The sequence below is a fragment of the Brachyistius frenatus genome, unplaced genomic scaffold (assembly GCF_029030835.1).
Source record: "Brachyistius frenatus isolate BFR_SWC_R1_liver_20210118 unplaced genomic scaffold, ASM2903083v1 Contig_19, whole genome shotgun sequence".
Lineage (NCBI taxonomy): Eukaryota > Metazoa > Chordata > Actinopteri > Embiotocidae > Brachyistius > Brachyistius frenatus.
Window position 1 is genome coordinate 385295 of NW_027210618.1, and position 19857 is coordinate 405151.

The following is a 19857-nucleotide window of genomic DNA, read 5'->3' on the forward strand; positions in this document are numbered from 1 at the left end:
TGTTCAGTCATTGTCATTCCCTCTCTTATTCCTTTCTCCCACTGAAATATACTCATGCAAGTTTAGCCCCACCCCATACACACATACACAGAAGCACAATATAAGATTAATATTCTGGGAGATAGTGTTTGCCCCTGTCACTCTGTTACGTGCGGATAAGACAGGGACAGAGAAAGAAAAGGGCAGATAGATGCAAAATAAAGAGACACGGAGAAAAAGGAGGAGAGAGGCAGTCAGTACCCTCTGGGCTCGTCGTTTCTCCGCCCGCTGGCTTTGGTGGTAGATTCGGCTGAAGTTTGACACTATGACAGGGACAGGCAAGGCAATGACCAGCACTCCACTCAGAGAGCATATGGACCCAAACACCTTCCCCACGATTGTTTTTGGCACCATGTCACCGTACCTGAAAACACAGAAAATGGATAACAGTGAGCATGCTGGGTGGAAAAACAAGCAGAAAAAAAACAACAACACTTTTTTTTTTTTTTTTTTTTTTTTTAAGAATCCACCCTGGAGTCTTGTTTTAGCATGTTTAGTTGTTGTGTGTTTAATGGTATTTTGAATAGTCTTGAAATAGTCACGATGACCTTGGAATATTTCACAGCTTCAAATAAGAAGTCACACATTTGAAGTGGGTAAGGAATAAATAGGACTTCTCTGAAGTCTCTTATTCTTGGCCTACTTTTCTACATGCCACCATGATGTTCCTCTTCTAAAGCCCTGTTTCATATATAATTACACACCTGCTGGCACTCGCTAATGCTTTCACGTCGTGACCAAATGCGCTACATATCCTTTGTGACCTCTGTTAGCCAAACAGCTTGTGAAAGATACAGGGAGTCGTATCACATCGAGTAAAAGCAAAAAGGGGGAAGGAAACAGTGTGACGGCGAACCCTGGAGAGATCGTTTAAGTCAGTGGGCCACGACAGCAGCGTTTTGTTCTTCTTCGCACAACAAAATGGGCCTTGAATATGGAGCGCAGATGCAGAGTGAAACCAACAATTTTGATTCAACACAAAGAGAAAAAACATAATTTTGGAAATCCTGCACAACACCGATCTGATAGTGGACCGAAACACAAGTAATAGCAAGTCATTTTTTAAATGTTGAACAGTCTGTTTGCAACATAAACACATTCATGGTTGACTGAATCGCCCCCCGTCTGCGATTAAACAGTCAGACCTGTGTGTGCTCAGGGTAAAAAAAAAAAAAAAAAAAAACTGTCTTCATGACCTCACTTTCTTTAGCAGACACCACGCTGTAGCCACGGGCGACGCTGTGATTTAAAAACCCAAACGACTCAGAGCATGTGTGTTTCCCTTGTCTTGTAAACATCCCTTCATGTGCTGCGGAGGACCGGCAGTTCACAGGATTGCAGGTGGGCAAGATGAATGATCGAGAACTTAATGCGCAAATGACCGAAGAAGACCATTACCCCCAGAGAGGAAGATGAATGCAGGTAGGAAGGGACATCAGCACTGCTCGGCGGCTGTGACAGCAGCGCGTCTCTCAAGTGAGGCACGGTAATGTGAATGTATCGCTACACGGGAGGTTGACTATTTCATAAATGAAGTTGTCTAATGCCCACAGCCGTCTGCCTGAGTCATTAGCTTCAGGTTTCCATCACGTTGGGCCCAGCAGCCGGGGCTTTTACTGAGCCTGGGTGGAAAGATGTAAAAGTGGACATTTTAATATCACGCTTGATGGGGCTTCATGTACAACAGTTTGCTTTCAAGTTGACTAATCTCACGCAGATGTCATTAGTTTTACACTTCATTACAGGTCAAGACATATTCCTATGTAATCACGGACAAAGCCTGGTAGCAGCTGTCAATTATACATCCTGGATGTCCAGTTGAAAGCCTATAAAAAGATGTAATATAAAAAAAAAAATGCAGCTTTCCCTTTACATGAGTGTGACTTCTCACATATGTTTAATTCCAATGGGAGGAGTGGCGAGATGCTGCCACGTCAGGTGGGCGATACAATGTACTGCCGCCCTTTTAGTGCAATGTCGCCTTTCGAAAGCAAAGCGCAGTGGTGAGCAGGTGGGAAAAAAAGGAGCAAGAGCACTCTGGAGAGAAGCACTAACAGTGATGGATTGTTCATAAGGGGGAAGCTGAGATACACAAAGCGCTGCCTCCCGGATGATGGCAGAGGTAGGAATTAACAGCAGCGACAGATTAAAGTAATGTTCCTTCTTTGTTCTTGTTGTCTCTGACTACCAGGTACCCACGTTTGCTACCCCAAGCTGACATGGGTGAGACACAAAGATGGATGGCCAGATTCTTATCCTCACTGCAGAGGGAGGAAGAGGAATGTCGGAATGACTGAGTATCAATTCCCCAGTTCCACCCACCTGAAACCACACTGTGCTGGTGCTCGTGCTCGTGCTGCTTTTGAAAGCAGCGCATTCGGTGGAATTGTCCTACGGTGAGATGACAGCATTGCAGATGAAGCCCGGCACGGTGACGGAGTGAAACTCAGACGTCGTGGGAGAAATGTCGGACAAAAAGGAATATTTGAATTCCAAAACCGGGGGATGAATGTCCCCGCCTCACTTGGATAATAGACCAATCAAACATTCATGAGTCCCTGTATCAACCTGCGCGGCAGAGTTTTGTGCGGTTGACCTTAAAAGCGGTGCGCTATTCCACCAGGGGGGTGCGGAGACAGATTTCTGTACATGACCTCACCGCCTCACACCGGACGCCGACACCCGAAAACATGGACACGCCTGCAACATATATATATATATATATATATATATATACACACACGCGCACACACACACACACACACACACGGGCAGACACGAGAACATGCACTCGTTTGTTTGTGTGCATGTGTATGCGTGTGTCAGTGTTTGTGTGCGTGAAAGGGCCTTTAATTTGACATCTAGTTAAACCAATACCCCTTCCTGAAAAAGCAATCTTGTTCCTTGATTGTCTTCCAGAACCCTGCGTCTGAAATCTGAATGCCATCTGGTTAGTGGGAAGTGAAGAAAAAAAAAAAAAATAAATAGATATCTGGATGACTTTACAGACACGTCATTTGTTTATTCCTCTTCTCAGAGACCGGGCAGGTCCTTTAGTTTTAAACAAAACAAAATGAAATCTTTGCAGGTAAAGTGAACTTAAATTGTCGACCCTGACCCCTGGTGACTTGCACCGCTGTGTCTGCTGCACACAAATAAAGTGTTACAGGAGAACGGCAACATTATGAAACGTACAAACCCTTCTTTACTAAGCACAGGTTCAAGTTTCTGATGTAAGCACAGAGGTCTAAAGCAAGTCTTGCTGTCCCATCAACTTACATTCCAGTTGAGATCATTGGCAACAGCTTAGCAATGCTGACAATCCAAGAGGGATTGTGGCAGATCTCCCAGCTGAGGAGGCTTTGTCGACAGCTTTAAAATCCAGTCATCCACTTCTGTCATGCTACCCCTAACTTCCACTTCCCGGGTTTAACCGTGAAACTATAGCTCACCTCCTGCAGCAGTGACTGTACTAAAAATATATTAATAAAAGCAAAGGGAACAGCTAATACTCAAAACGCCTCCCAGGACTCAGTTCCACTGATAAGCGATCAAGGTCAAGGTGCAGAAAAGAAGAAAACTCGTGCTGAGGATCCTGAAGCTGCTGGACTGTGCGGTGACATCCTATTAAATCTGTCACGGTAAAGACATACAATTTCTCTTTTATCAAATTGCACTTTGATCTACTCCACTTTGATATTTCCATGAGAAGCAAGTGGAATGAAACTAATTAGATTAATACATTACCCATTTTGATTCATCAGCTGATTAGAATGAAGATGAATTAAGCACACTGTCCTATCTCACGCACCATCTATGCATGTTGTTTCATGGCAATAACTACTGAGGGGAGCGCAATCGGATCATCTCAATCCCAAATTAAATTCAATTGCACCTTCTTCCACGATTCAACTTCACATCCCACTCAGCATTTGTATTATGTGGAGGTATATGAATAATCATACTGAGAGCCACAGTGAACTTGCTAAAACAAGACATTCACCTCACCAGAAAGCACCTCATTGAGAAAAATATGTCTGCGTCAACCACTTTAAGACTAACATGATGTATTTTAGCATTTCAGAAAGATTAGATTGGTAAATTACAAACATGCTCTCCGCATCGAGTGTCCTCTGCGTATCTTTGATAATTCTGTGAATGCAACGCTTCTGTCTGACCTTCACTGCACATCTCATTGCAGAGCGACTCCCAATCAGTGCTTCCTGAGGTAATTCACTAGCTCAGTTTCACAGTTCAATGGCTCCTACAGCACAGACAAGCCCTCCAAACCTGCGAGACCACAACCTGTCAATTATTCTGATACTGTCACTGACTGTACCAATCAAAAGTTGATAATGACACGGGGAGGCATTAAAACTGTGCTGGGATGACGGGACAGTGGCAAGGTCACCAGTATTTGATACCCCGAACGTGATGACATCTCCTGCGGGGTGTGATGTGACGTGTAAAGCTCAAAGGGTGTGAGGGGTGAACACGGCATTAAAATCTTTTCTAACAGAGACTGCTCTCCACATTGCTCTGACCAACCGAGAAAGGCTCAATTTTTTACAAGTCATGACAAGGAGCAAATGGAGCAATGCTGCGCAACAATACGGCCCTCTGTACCTTCTCCACCAGGCTGAAAGAGCACAATATTCATCCTTGCTGACAGTTAAATAATAGATGTACCGGGAAAAAAATGTAATTTTCCTCCAGAACTCCATCACGCAATGAACTATGAATTGAGAATTCGAAGAAAATGGATTATAGTGCCCTGCATGTCATGAAGGCATACTAACATGAGTGACAAGAAGATATAAATTTTCTCGGGTTGTATTTGTGAAGACTGCAAGATTTATGGAGTGCTACAGGAGAGGTCCCGAGGGTGGTTATGTCATATTAAGAGCCCTCATAAAAATGTAGTTGGTAAAAACAAGAGAAAAAGGCTCTGATCATCCTTCTCTGAGCTAAAAGGCAGAGAATCTGACCACGGAGTGAGAAAAGAGAGATGGAAAATATATTATTGCTGTGTTTACAGATAAACAAAGCAAAACTCTCTCCGGTGTATCATATATTTATTATATTAATGTACCACATGTGCATCTGTTTTGGTCAGCATGTTGAAATATTAAGCACATTCTGTATTTATCTACCTCCACCATGAACAGACTGTAAAACAGTGAAAGTAAAATCTTTGTGATGCCAGATAGACTGGCAGCATCACTAGGGGCTACTACCCTGCAACAATGTTTCGGTGCAGTGGTGCAGCTACCGGATGTACTGCCGCAATGCTGGGAGATATACCACGAGGTTTCAAGCATCTGAAACACAATAAATGGACATGATCTCCAACATGATCCCTAAACACAAACTATCATTCTTGATGTTCTGCGCTGCATCTCTGGCTACAGCCCGGCAGCTCAACATTCGAAATGCTGCCTCTCTTGGGTTTGGACACCAAAGACTGATGGGATTAAGAGTGTGTGGGCTGATAGGACTCTGCTCTGATGCTATCCTCTCAGATATACATCATTATAGAGAGGGGAATCCCACAGGCGCCTGGATTAGCCCGCTAGATTTTCACTGCAGGTGATAAGGGAGAGAAGGAGAGGCTGGCAGAACTACACAACATAATGGGGAGATGGGAAAGCAGAGATAGGAGGGAGCCAGAGGACCGCACTGACTGGTGTAACGCGTGTGGTAGGAAAAACAAGAGCGCTGGAGTATGAGGAACTGTGAACAATAGCTACAGGGAAGGACAACTTTGAGATAGGTGAACGCCGCAGACTACATTGTTCTGACTGGATGTTGAACTGCAGTAAAAATGAAGTGTGGAGGAGATGTGAAAGATCCTTTATTTAAAGCTTTCCACAATCCAGCTGAGACGCAGCTTCAGCAGATTTATGAGAGGAGATGGGTGCAGCTGAAGGTTGACATGTGAAGTTCATGGAAACATCCATAGAGTGCACATGCCGGTCGGTGTTAGTGCATTGTAAATGAAGACTTTGTGGTGCAGCAGTGTCAATGAAGCTTTGATCTTGCGGCTGAACGTTTTCCCCCGGAGTTTCAGGAACTACATAGACCCAATAAAGACCAGTGAAACTCCTCTCTTTTAGCCATGCAGACAGCGATAGACCATATAGAATAATCCCTCACGTATAGTTCTGGCAAAGGCACCTCAGCTCCGTCTCGCTCACATATCAAACATGTATTCCCTCAGCCCTCCAAATCCCAGCTTAACCCTCACCCCCTAAAACCGGGCGGCCAGTTATCACGGCGGCTTTGACATTAGCATGCACGCCCTCTCTCATTTGGGAGATCTTCTTAAGAGTCAGGGATGATAAAAAGCTTTCCTCTCTGCCGCTCTACCGTTCCTGACTTTGACTCACCCTTCCTCTGCCTGGACCTGCATGCCTCTAACTATGAGCTGGAGATGAAACGCTTCAATCTCTTTCTTTTTCTCCTCCTTTTCTATTATCATGCAGTGCTAGCACAGCCCTGCTTGACATTTTTCTTTTCTTCTGCTCCTCTCGGTCTACACCTGCTGACACTTGAGAACCAACTGCTGTCCTATGCAAAAAAGCAGCCCTACTCCCCAGCTATTATATGCCAAGTCACCTTTACTTCAGCTCCTCATCGTCATGATTGCAACCATTTCCTTGTGGCACTATCTTTGAATTACTAGATGAATGGATGCTCTATATCAATAGAAGTGTTATGAGGGTTGAGTGTCTACATGGACCCACAGATTCACATGTTACCCAGCAAGCATGCAAATATAAGATCCATAATGTGTGTGTCAGAGGGAAGGCTGGAAGATGCGAGTCTTTGATCAGTCAGGACAGGTTGAAACCAAGGTAAACTGACTCAAACATGGCTCGGGGTCTCATTTGTCATTCCATGTTTAGATTTCTGCCCATCCTCTCTTGCATAACTTCAGAAAGCCAGGGGCTAAAAATATATTCCCATAACGTCAGTATAATACTTTGATAATGCAATTACACTGCTTCGTGGCTGAATGAGGAGGGCAAAGGAACATGAAAGAGGGGTTGGAAGCATGAAGGGGCGCCAGAGCTATGGATTATAAGAGAACGTGATAATAAAATGAAATCATCAGGCACTCAAGCGATTATGCTAATGAACTCATTCCGTATTCATCACGGGTTAATCGGCATGCAGGCGATAGAGCAGTGGCATTTTCTTGAACACAGCCAGCTTTGATCGAGCAGGCAGCAACTTGCCTCACCTCTGGCATGTAAAGGGCTGAGGCGAGGTTAAAGGTGACAACTAGGAATTGTAGAGATGATCAATTAAAAAAAAAAAAAAATCAGTGGTCAGGGTTTTTCTTTCCATTATAACACGTTGGCGCAGCGTGTTTTAATGGCACTGTGGTACTGTGACAGTGAGGCCCGCGACGGGAGTACAGCATAAAGTTAACAGTACAGCTGCGTGATCGTCGCAGTGCAGTGTGTGGATAGTTTAGACTGTTTCTCTCTGAAAAAATGCTACAGCTTCTCACGACCAGATCCATGTTCCCACCTGCTGATTAAAGAAGAAGAAGGTTAGCCTCGATTTTAGACACGATCTCAGAAATGTCTGGCTGTTGAGTTGAGTTTAGTTATAATGTTTATTAAAACTGGTCAAATTGTTTAACCATATTGGCTGAGACAGCAGCCCCCCCTCCCTCTACCTATAGCAGAGGGAAGGGGACAGAGGACAGGAGGAGCGAGAGTGGACAAGATGAGGGAGAGAGGACAGGAGGAAGGACAGAGGACAGGAGCAGGACAGAAAAGAAGATGAGGGAGAGAGGACAGGAGGAAGAAAGGACATATCTTAACTGCTGTCTGTGCTCTTTATTGTTTCTAAACTTCACTCGGTATTTTAAGGAATATTACTGAGATATTATTGAGTTTAAGTGACTCTGTTGTAAACGTGACTGTTGCTTCTGAAGATACAATAGTTATCCTGCCCAAAATTATTCCTTTTTTAAAATGATAATATAAAACCCAAAACAATTATTTTGTATTGAAAAAGAGCCAATAAAAGTATTGAGGACAGATTAGAGTATGGATTAGATAAAACAAAAATTTTATCCATGCCTGTCCCCTACAGATGATGGATACAGACTGACTTAGGGAGTCTGTTCAAATCCATTCACTATAACCTTCGCCATTGTTTAAAGATTCTTATTTTTATGGCACACATAATTTTTTTTAAATAACTATCATCATCGAAAAAAGTCCATGTGAGAACAATAGTTTTTTGTGAAATAACTGCTCTCCACCCTATGACCGCCACCGCTACTACTGCACTCAGGTCCTCCATAAACCTATAAGCTTATACCCTTGGTAATAACAGTAGCAGCCTAGTAGTAGTATTCGTACACTTAGTATAGTCAGGATGCTGACAAATTTGCCTCTTACTGAAACATAATGTGCACAAGAACGTGCGCTGCTGCTCGACCAGTATTGACCATGAGATTTCAAAGTGACCCCTGTGACCTTTGTTGTCTGGTCAGGTGACAGACAATGTGAAAATAAAAACGTGAAAGGTTGTGTGGATTAGTGCCTCTGTGTTGGAAAGGGGGAACTGGTCCAGGAGCCTCATCACACTGACAGCAGATTAGTGCTCGGCAGTGCCAGAGCAGACGGTGCAAGATTAACTTTGATGTGCGATTCCACACAGAGCAGCCGCTGGATATCAGCTTCCTCCACCAAATGGCTCCTTAACTCTAAGTCTGCAGCGTGTGCATTCACGAGCTGCAGTATCTCAAAATCTGCTTTTTAATGGCAAGATACAGTGTCAACGGATTTGGAATGAATGAATTTGTGCTCTTGGTAATATTGCACCAGGCGTAAAGAAACATTTATATGTTTTATAACTGAAGCACCACTTTTAGGCCTATATTTAATTATTATTTTCAGCATCACTTAATCTCTTGAGTGTTTTACTGATTAAAGGGGCACTCCACCAACTCTACAGATGAAGACTGTGTTTCTTCACAATGTTGTGTAACATTTTCTGTGCATCTCGAGGAGCTTTATCAAGTATAACCCCTGGTTATGTCACACGGGTGCCATTAGGGTCATCTGTGCTTGGGCACGGAGACTTTATAAGATAAAGCCTTGAACTGTTTGGGGTTTGAAAGAAGAAGAAATTTACCAGTCAATTCACCAGAGGGGGTTTAATGAAAGATACTTTTGAGTTGTATTTATGGGAGTCGGGCAATTTGGATCATTCTTTTTTTCAATCTGTCTGTCAAAAGTCCCCCAACTGTAGGGAAATGTAACATTAAATAGAGCAACCATTTAATTTATCAACTGTTTAAACTACTGAATGTAAAATGTCGAAAAATAATTGAAAATGTCCATCAATATTTACCAGAGCTGAAGGTGATGTCTTGACCAACTGTTCAAACCCCAAAGGTTATTTAATTTCCAATTACAGAACACAAAGCAGCACATTTGAGAGGCTGAAATCTGTCAAAATGTTTTGACATCGCAACTGAGCTCACATATCGACTGATCCATCGTCATGACGACTGAAAAATTCGCTGGGTTGAAAGCTCCAGAAAATGTGATTAACTATTTCCATATCCAAAAAGGAACTTTAATATCTGACTTTTTATTTAGGCATCATTTTGCGACCTATGAGCAGGTTAATGTTACAACAAAAGATAAAAAAGCAAAAACAAGAATGCTCAGAGTTTGGAGGAAAGTCAAAGGTCTCCGGAGGATACTACATGTTGGAGGAAAGGATCATGTTTCTTCACACACACAACACCAGAAAACTTTTAAATTCTGTTTGAGCTGCAACTTTAATTTGTCTATATCAGCTTTTTACGCCAAACAGCTGCAGCCCCTCACATTCAGGTTGGCTTCCTGTACTTACAAAGACACACACACATCGAGGGTAGTTAACTCAATGCAGAATTGGCCTGAGAATATTTGTCATAACCACTAAAGTAATTTAAATTCCTCAGAGAGTGTCTTTGAAACAAACATCAAGGTACAAATTCCAGGCGTTTAAAAAAACAAAAAACAGCTGTGAGTTCAAAGGGACACTTGAAAATCTCACAGTGAAACGGAGGGGAATAGCGGAGGTTGGGATGAGACAGAAAGAGTGGCGAAGCGTAAAAATGTACTGAGCGCTCTCTCAGGGAGTGTGGACAGCAGCCAGACTGGCGACAGCAGCGAGCCCAGATAACAGCGGGTACCAGTAACCAGCGAGAACCTGTGGGGAAGTGTTGGGAAGAGTTGCATCTTCTCTAACAGCTGCTGACTGGCCTCTGGGGCAGAGCAGAGTTACGAGCTGCAGCCCTATCTACCATCACCCCACCTGCACCGCGGCACTTCATAAGCATGGGGACATCATTACTTTTTCCATTTCACTCCACAAGACTTCGCCTGTCAAATAAAAAAATGACATGAAAAATAATAACCACAGGCCATGACAATAACAACAACAACAACAACAACAACAACAACAACAACAACAACACAACCAAAAGGTCATTTTGCCAGTGAAAATTGGTCTTGTATCCCTACAATCTACCCGGTCATCAGCGGGTTTATTGCCATGTCTGCGTTCACAGCAGGGGTGGCTTTAGCCTGAATTAAACTGACCCTGGGCCAGTGCATACTTCATGACACAACTCCCATTATTTATAACTTCAACATCTTCATCACTGCAGAGGACAGGCCCCCTGATGAATAATGATGTAAAAACTCTGAGGACAGGCGGAGTAAAGGCACCACTTTGGCCCCCACCACCGACAGCACATTCGAATACCGTTAACAATCATGACTGAATGAAGGTTATTCATTTTAATCACACTACAGCACGCCCTTCCTTCTCCCATCCCAGGGGGTTGCTATATTTAAGCATTTTTTTCATTTCTTCTCCCTTTTTTTTTGGTCTTGGCTGATGGCAAGGCAATTGCTTTGTGGGACATCTGCCCTTGAAGAATCAGACAACAGAAGGAGATATTTATACATACTGTAGATGTAGAGTGAGCAAACTGTATCATGTTCACTGTCTTTTTCTTTGACTGTGTAGTGTTAAGAAATCAAATCACAGCTCCACTCACACCACCCCATATCCTTTTCATCCTTTATATCTGTCTTTTTTGGATGTTTCCCTCCCAAACATGTGATGTTGGTTTGGTACCTGTACTGTAAGATTAGCTGTCTGTCCTGAGGGAGAGAGAAACATTCATCTCCCATTTTTTCCCCATCCAGTCACCCGCTTTCTAATTGGACTTCTCCATCTGTTGAGCTTTGAAAATTGTCTTTTGGGGATGCTACCTCTAAAACATCCTATCAAACACCCAAATGCATCGGGGACACTCTTCTTGGAGCTCTGCCAAACAGGCACTGAAACACTAGTCTGTATGTGTTTGTGTGTGTGTGTGTGTGTTCATGTTTTTGGTACCTTTTCCAGTATAAACACCCACTTTGTCGGGATCAGTAGTCCTCATGGGGACCAAATCTCAGTCCTAATGAGGAAAAACATCATTTCTGGATCCTGGTTAAGGTTAAGGTGTGAGTTCAGGTTGGGTTAAGGTTACGCTGCTCACAACAAATGGAAGTCAATACAATGTTCTAACAAGGACATCTGCACAAATCTGTGTGTATGTGTGTGTGTGTGTGTGTGTGTGTGCATCTGTGTGACATATAATCAGAAGTCCAGCAGCATACAGCCTGGAGATAAGTAGATATTCGACGCACGCTGAACTCTTGATTTGAAGCTGGCAGAATCTGCTGCTTGGGAAACTAATCTATCTACCGCACAGCAGATCTGTCGGTAGCGAGTGACATACTTTAATAAGAATTATTTCACAAAATGACAATGTTGATGGGCGCCTGAATCACTGCGGCAGTAGTATTGACTGTGTGCCTCACGCGCATCTAATAAATGTGTCTCCTCTGCAATCCCCAAAACTGTTGAGAAAACAGAGTCCAAATCTGAAAAACTTTTTGGATTCTCCTCTGATTCCCACTTGGAACTGTTAATGATATGGGAAATTGTGTTCCTCATGCTTGTCACTCTTTACATCCCATTGACTGGAAGTTGAATACTCGGGAGCGAGCAGTGGGACGTGTGACAGTGTATTTGTGGTGATGATTACAGCCCATTAACTTTGATGGATGCCATTTCATAGAAAAGACGATAGGAGTTGGAACAACGGCACCGCAGCTTGTTTTCTGTCGCTAACACGTGTACACAACGTCGTGGAGGAGCAAACTGCAGGAAAGTCCATGCAAAATTGATTTCTGGAGCCGAATGAGGCCACTTCACCTTTGGAGGTAATTGAATGTCACATTGGAGAGGTTGATGCCGGATCAGTCTCCCTGGATGCTGAGGCGTGATTCCTCTGTGACCTCCAGAGGACAGCAAGGAGCAGAGCATCCAACACCACCACATACGCAACCAGCGGATACATCAGTAATGCAAATGGCGTGTGTGTCACGAGTGTTTCCATACCTGTAAGAGCGATTCAGTATGTGCAAGTAAATGAGACCAAGCTGGATCTGAAATTGATTGCAGTGTCCGGCTTTATTAATGTTAACTGTCTGGGCAGCTCTCTTCTCTGCTCAGCTCACTTGTCTTTGCCTTTTGGCCTATAAGTCAAAGCGAGATACATTCCATTTGTCTGTGGCCGTTGTGTAAAGATAAGGCCGTGCATGCCAGAAATCTAACTCTTAAGCTCTTCCTCAGGGATTACGGACAATTGGCCAGGGGAAAAATACAAATAATAATAAACTGTTTACGGTTTTCCACTAATACCTTGAAAAAGAAGCGAAAATCCCCACATGGAAATGCAATCCTTAAGCAGTTACGATACTCTTGTGTAGGACAACTGCAGTGAGACACGCAGGCAGGAAATCCTCTAGATGGGAGCTGAACCTGTGCGACAGCAACACCTAGACAAACATAACAATCTACAGGAGCTACCATGCGTCCTATAACAAATAAAGCTTTTAAAATGTTGTCATTTTAAGTCTATGAAATCCAACCAGAACAGCATCAGAGGGTATTGATAAAATAGGATTAGGATTTGTCATTTTGCTTTTTTATCTTCAGCTTTAATGTGCTTACCTGGTGCGACCTTGTCAGTTGTAAACCTAACTCACCCCCTGCAGTGTGTCTTTCCTACCTGCATGAAGGCTTTAAAATAAAATTATGACACTATTAAAAAAAAAGCTTTTTGAATTTTGAAATGTTCATGTCTACAGTTTGGGAGGATCTGGTCAGATGTTTAAAAAAAAAAATGTAGAAGATAATTCAGTCGTCCCTCAGAAATTGTTATTGTTATGTTTTTTTTTTAATCAATGGAATCGAATTACTGATACATTAATGTGTGAGCAGTATTTTAATGTTGCTGGGGATGTGGGGCTACTTTTAACATATTTTATACGCTGTGGGGTGTATTAATCTGTAAGTGAAGTACAAGTACTTTAAAATTGTACTTGAGGACAATACCTGACCCTTTTTACTTCCCTCTATGTGATCCTGTTGTATGACATGTAAGCACATGGTGGGTGTCACAGGTGACACATCAGCAGGGGAACACCGGCATCCCACATGGGTACTTTGAATAAAGCTCAGCAGAATGATTAATGCTTCCGTAATATGTGAATGAATCAACATTCACAAGATGTCTTTTAGCAGTGACGATCAGTGACAGCGCAATCATACGTGGAAGTCATTCAATGATATTAGAACCAGAAATTAAAGGTCTTACCATCTATAAGCATTTACACAACAACCCAAACACATTTTATTTATTTTAACATGTATTTTCATTGCACAACTCGTCAGCACGCTAACATGTTGGTGTTTAACAGCTAATGTTACTGTTACGTCACTACAGGGAATGTCTGTCACATCACACCACCATCCATGTCCACACAACAAAACCAAATACTACACACATCCGCCCACTTCAAGTACAAGGATCGAGTGTGATCGTACTCTAATTGGACCAACTTTAGATTCTGGTATTTGCTCCTCCGACAATCGTGGGGACACTCATGGTTTGAGGATGGTCTGAACTGATTATCTGCTACCAAAGGTTTAGAGACGTCATCTTAATATTACAGACTGGAGCAGAGTCTCCCTAATAATACGATTTAAAACCTTTGGGTGTGAAGAGAACAGCGAGGGAATACAGAGCAGAAAAATGTAACAGCCAATGAGAGCCAGCTGACCCGGGAGTATCACTAACATTTGTACAAGCCTAAAGCTCAGTACTATTAATATGCATCGATATCTCCATGTGGAAAGTCAGAGAAAGAATACAAATGATTACATTTATAATGAATACAGGCGTCACAGAGGGGGAGACCCTCCACCTGTATACGGATGACAGCAATGTTAACTTGTCGCAGTAGCTTGCACTAACACAGTTAGAGACTAAAATGAAACTTTATTTCTAATTCACCTGCGGCTCGTAATGCAAAATGTATAAGCAATTCTGATTCCATCTTCTCAGTCGTTATTTTATCCACAGGTTTGTTTCTTGTCTTTAGTTTCGCGGGGTAAAACATAGCGCATGCAGGTGTAAACAGCTACGGAGGCCCTGAAGGGTCACGGGAGGATCTTTCTCAAGAACTACTTTTGCGTTACCACGCAATAGTTTTCTTCTTCTTCCGTTCGCTGTGAGCCATTATGTCTGTTTGCATCCAGCTCCTCGTGAACAGCAGTGTGTTGGTCCATGCCAGCTATGACTCTCAGATATTACGTGAGTTAGAGATGATGTGACACGTTGTGCATTGAGTGCTCATTCATGTTAAAAGGCCGATCCCCGACAGTATTCAGCTTCTCGTTGTGAGCAGAGCTGCAGCTGCTCTTGTCTGCTGTGATGGTGAAGCTGGATTTATATAGGTTATTGTTTAGACTTTTAACTGCTGCTGTGGTTCAGGCTGGAGTGTTATGGATATTTTTAGATGTTACTATTTGGAATTTGCGACGCTTCTATGACAGTATGTGTTACAACCATTAAAAACGAATGTGTCTCGGCCGTAATCGTAAAGACCAAGGAATGAAGTCAGCTTCTCATTCGTAGCTTCGGAATCAGCGTTTGCGCTGAACTCACGTTTGATCTCGCGAGTTTCTGTGAGATCTCAAGTTCCTGGAATCGCTACTCTGAGATCGTATAAACGCCTAGTGGGTGTGTCTTGGCGGTATTGTCTAATATTCTTTTGAAAAAAATTTTTTTTTTAAAATCTGTCATCCTGGGTGCGGTCTCCTATGTTTCTAAAATTGTTTAAGATTTAAAAATCCTTGAGCACAAATAATATCTTGCATGCAGCCACTGCAAAACTGTTTGTTTTTCGTGATTTGTAATTTTTAAACTCACACAAAGCATGCACTCAGTCCAAAAACAGAATAATTCTCATAGTTCAGGTATGTGTGGTGAAGGCAGTGGTTGAGGGGCTGCAATCCAGTCTTGGGCTGCCAGTCATATGGATCTATCTACAGTGTTTATTGTAGCCTCCTTAGTTTTCCAAAATATCATTGTTTTACATTGCAATTTCATTTCTCCCAGTAAGGTCCTTTTTCTGTCTCTGCTCGTTGCTTTATCTCTCCTTCTTCCCTATCAGATGTAACCGATTTAAACTTTCAAATGAGCTAAACATTTAATGTCCATCCCACCATAGTGATGTTTCAGTTTGGACCAAAGTGGTGGACTGACTGACAGACCAGCTTTGCCCTTCATGAAGCCACACATAAATTGGCTTAAACAATGTTTGCTGTTTTTATTTAGAAACCTGACAGAAAATATTCTTGGTTTATCACAGCAGGAGAGTAAATTGTGCTTTAAAAACAGACAAGAGAAAGACACTGATATGTGATACCATCCACCTGTCATGAAACAGCTCTGAATTTACAACAGGCGGGCACAATAAAACCATCATCATCATTTCTCTTTCTGAAGATTTAAAGCTCAATTCTCGAGGCTATGACACTAAAGTGTTGATTTAACACTGCGGTACTTTTTTAAGACCATAGTTTGTGGTAATTTAATTGCACCATAGGGCTATATGTGATTGAAATTTTGATCAGAACAAGCAACAAACACAAAACAATCACACAAAACTAAAAAAAACAATGCCTTTTTTTTTTTTTTTATTGGAATAGTTTATTTACTGTCATCACTACCAGGATACAGGGACCTAAGAAGTAACTATTTGGTAGTAACTGGCATTTTTTTTTCCTTACAGTCTCCCATCTAAAATGATCGATAGCAGAATGATAGCTAATAATTTATACTATTTATCTTATAAGGACTCTTGCACTTGCATTAGATCAGCTAAAATGATCTGCTGAAGGTGTGTGAAGGTTTCAACTTGACATAAAATAATGGCACTATAGGATCACCACTTAATATGTCATCAATCCATGTGAGACTGCATGGAGACAGTTAAAGAAGATAGAAAATATTAAGGCTGCATTGATGACACACCTGCACATGAGAAATTAGTTTGAGGTGAAAGAGAAAAATATAGCCCCAGAGCACATGCCCTGTTTAGTTTCTGTTTGACCAAATGGCCTACATTAGGTGATATATTTGGCTATTTATAGAAGCTGGGGCAGGCAGGAAACAGCTGCCATGCGTCAGGGTGACAGGCTGACATCCCTCATCTCAGCAGGACCACCCTGCCAGGCAGACAGGAGGAAGCTCTTTATACCTAAACTGAAATGGGACATAGCCTCTTATCATTCATACCGCATACTGAAACTAATAATCTATGGAGCCTGTGGCAAAGACTCAACAATGAAACTGGGTTAACAGTGGCTAGTATGGGCAGCTCGATTCAAAGCCACACTTGTGCGTTTTACAGAGCTCTGTATACTTTTTTTTTTACAGAGACTACTATGGATTTCATTCAAGTGGGATCAGTATTGATCATGAGAAGCTTTTATTGTGGCATTCCGGCGCTGTAAATTTGCACAAAATTCCTCAGTTCCAACAAAAAAATGAGATGGTTCATGACGAGTAAAACAAGGCTTCAAGCTGACATAACAGGCTGAATCAATATTCATGACTTTGCCACAAATCTGCTCGTGTTCAGGTATTATGAATGGCTGTAAACAAAGTTTCAATTAATGTATTTGTATCAAAGTTTCATTGTTCTCTCTGAATCTAATGACGAGCTGTGCTTTCTGTTTGTCTCTTGGACATGAAAGTCTGTATTGATTTCCACGCTCTCACAGGATACAAGACAGTCACCGGTGTAAACATAACACGTTGTTATACAATGAAAGTCTGTCTCTGTGAAATGAATGTATGCTATGCAGCATTTCAAGGAAGGTACTTTCAAAACTAGGGTAACTGTCAAATGAATGGATTTCTCCCATTTCACCTTTTGCTGAGAGGCTTTAAAATCAGAGCAGCTTTCCTTTTAAAACGGTATCTTCAGTTAAATCCTATCACTCCTCAAATGAGGTGTCAGAAAGGCACAAGCCACATCAATCTTTGAATTCTTTTGTTTCTGTTTGGTTCACACAGCAGACTGGTGATTGCTGTTAGCTATAATCTCTGAATCTCTGCTGATCACAGATGTTAGCTTGTTGGCTGAGGGGTGTTTTTGATAAAGAGACAAATGTCAGGGGGAGGGATACTCACACTCTGGCATTATAAAAGCTGGCACCATTTCAAGATATTGTGTTTGCTATGCTGTCCCATGCGCCTGAGAGAAATAATCGGTGGAAAGAGCAACACGCCATTCCCAAACTCCTCGCACTGGTGGGTGAAACCATCACCACATTCGTCACAACTTTTTCATCCCTTTTTCATGTGTTGCAAAACTGGATTTCGAGGTCAAGGACGGGGCAAAGGCTGGTTAGCATCTGCGAAATGCATCATAATGAACAGTATTTACCACAGCAACAGTGGGGTCTAAAAATAAAAGAACAACTGCTTCTCTCTTAGCCAGCATTCATTACATGCCAGTGTTGGGAGTAATGTAATAGTAGGCATAGTGGACATTAAAAATGTTAGAGCTCACCATGGAAACAAAGGCAGCTTACTTGATAAGTTCAAAAGCTATACAAAAACAACAAGTGCAAGACCAATTACTTGCATGCATTAAACTCTAAAGTTTAAGTGACTTTTTTCTTAATGCCAATGTATGACAGTCAGTTTTGAGCCAGAAGTGATTTGGATGAGCTGGGGAGGAGCAAGCGATGGATCTGACTCTATCTGATTGGAAACCTGACAATAATACGCCCCGCTCACTGATAGCAGAAACCTGACTGCACCACAGGCTTGTCAATTAAACAGACACGTCCCCAAACATCCAGCTTTTTCAGGCCCAATATCCGACTAATGATGGGATTATTTTCAGATGGACTGACCAAAAACTTATAATAAAGAATGATTTTACCAGATGAAACTACAATAACTTGTGGAAAAAATTTATTGACTTTGTATTTAAGAGTTGAATGGGAGTCTATGGAGCCGGAGCCTTTTTGGAGTCAACTCCTAGTGGCCCTCAGTGGTATTGTACTTTAGGCACTTCTGCATTGACCTAATTTTTCAGACCCGAAAGCTATGTCCACTTTCATTTACAGTCTGTGGTCCATACCCTCAAGAAGATTGCATTTCTGTCTATTTCTGTCGTTCATATTTGCTGATGCATCTATCAGCAGGACAATATCATTTGTCTGTGTCTTTCAAATAAATCAGTTTTATTATGTGGCAATGCTATGATTAATGTTTCATTGGGTTTAGAGACAAAAAAAGACTTGGATTCGCAATTGGAAAGTTATACTTTTGTGAAGATATAAACACTTAAATACAGTTAAAGGAACATTGAGGTTTGGGTCAAAATGACTACTTTTTTAAAGTTTGAGAATGATTGTGGTCGTTGTCTTAAAAATGAAGACAATGCTCTCTCTCTCTTGTTTAGTGGCCCTGAGTGAAATGACTGATGCTGTCATAATTCTTGGGAAGAAGGTCTCAGATGAGAAGTCTGGAGCTGGTTAGCTTAGCCGAGTGTAAAGAATGGAAACAGGTTGAAACAGCTCGCATGGCTCTGACCAAACGTGACAAAAACCAGCTCCTCTCAGGTTCACTGATCAACACGTTGACATCTCTTTTCTTAATTTGTTTTAAAAACCGCATGTGGTTTTATGGTGTTTGCTGGCCAGACACAGTGATGAAACGATTGCAGGAAGGAAAACAGACAAACTATCCTGTAAAAAAGGGAGCAGTACAGTTCAGTGCTCTGTAGTCTTCAAGGCTTTCATCATTTAGAAGGCTCACACATTAAGACAAATAAAAAAAAACTCTGCAAACAAATAAAACATTTAAATCCAGAAACATATTGACCAATTTGACAACACTCAAGTGACATTTAAAAAAAAAAAAATACCCAAGGGACTAATATTACGAACACTAAGTCTTGTTTTGGGTATCAATATGTGCATCAGTGGGATCAATACAAATTGAAAATGGAAAAACAAAGTCGTTTTTGTTTTGTTGTTTGCCATTAATAACTTACTTACATTTGATATTGCATGAGAGTTAATGTACAACAAAAAATAGAAAAAAATAAATGTGTAATTTTGGTGATGTTGAAAATATATTCAGAAATATATTCACCTCATCAGTCATGACACATAGTCCTCCGCTGCATCTTACATTACTTCGTTTGATATCACCACATTTATCATGAAAGGACTGATATTGGTGATTTTGTCCCCGGTGTGACACAGTGTCATATCAAAACCACATTTTCTGGTGTTGCATTCGTGTGTTTGCGTCTCTTAAATATATCTTTGCAGAACGCATCTTTATTGATCCAG

General features: G+C 41.7%; 2 protein-coding genes across 3 annotated transcripts in view; one reads left to right on the forward strand and one right to left on the reverse strand.

Annotated features, from left to right (window-relative positions):
• nt5dc3 (5'-nucleotidase domain containing 3) overlaps positions 1–19857 on the forward strand; it is a 66282-nt gene that overhangs the window by 21208 nt on the left and 25217 nt on the right. The gene's annotated exons all lie outside the window — the stretch shown is intronic.
• LOC138618995 (A-type voltage-gated potassium channel KCND2-like) overlaps positions 1–19857 on the reverse strand; it is a 32794-nt gene that overhangs the window by 5205 nt on the left and 7732 nt on the right. For both annotated transcript variants that reach the window (XM_069695146.1, XM_069695145.1), the window contains exon 3: positions 241–403. In XM_069695146.1, coding sequence (XP_069551247.1) covers positions 241–403 — 163 coding nt within the window. The remainder of the gene's footprint in view (positions 1–240; positions 404–19857) is intronic.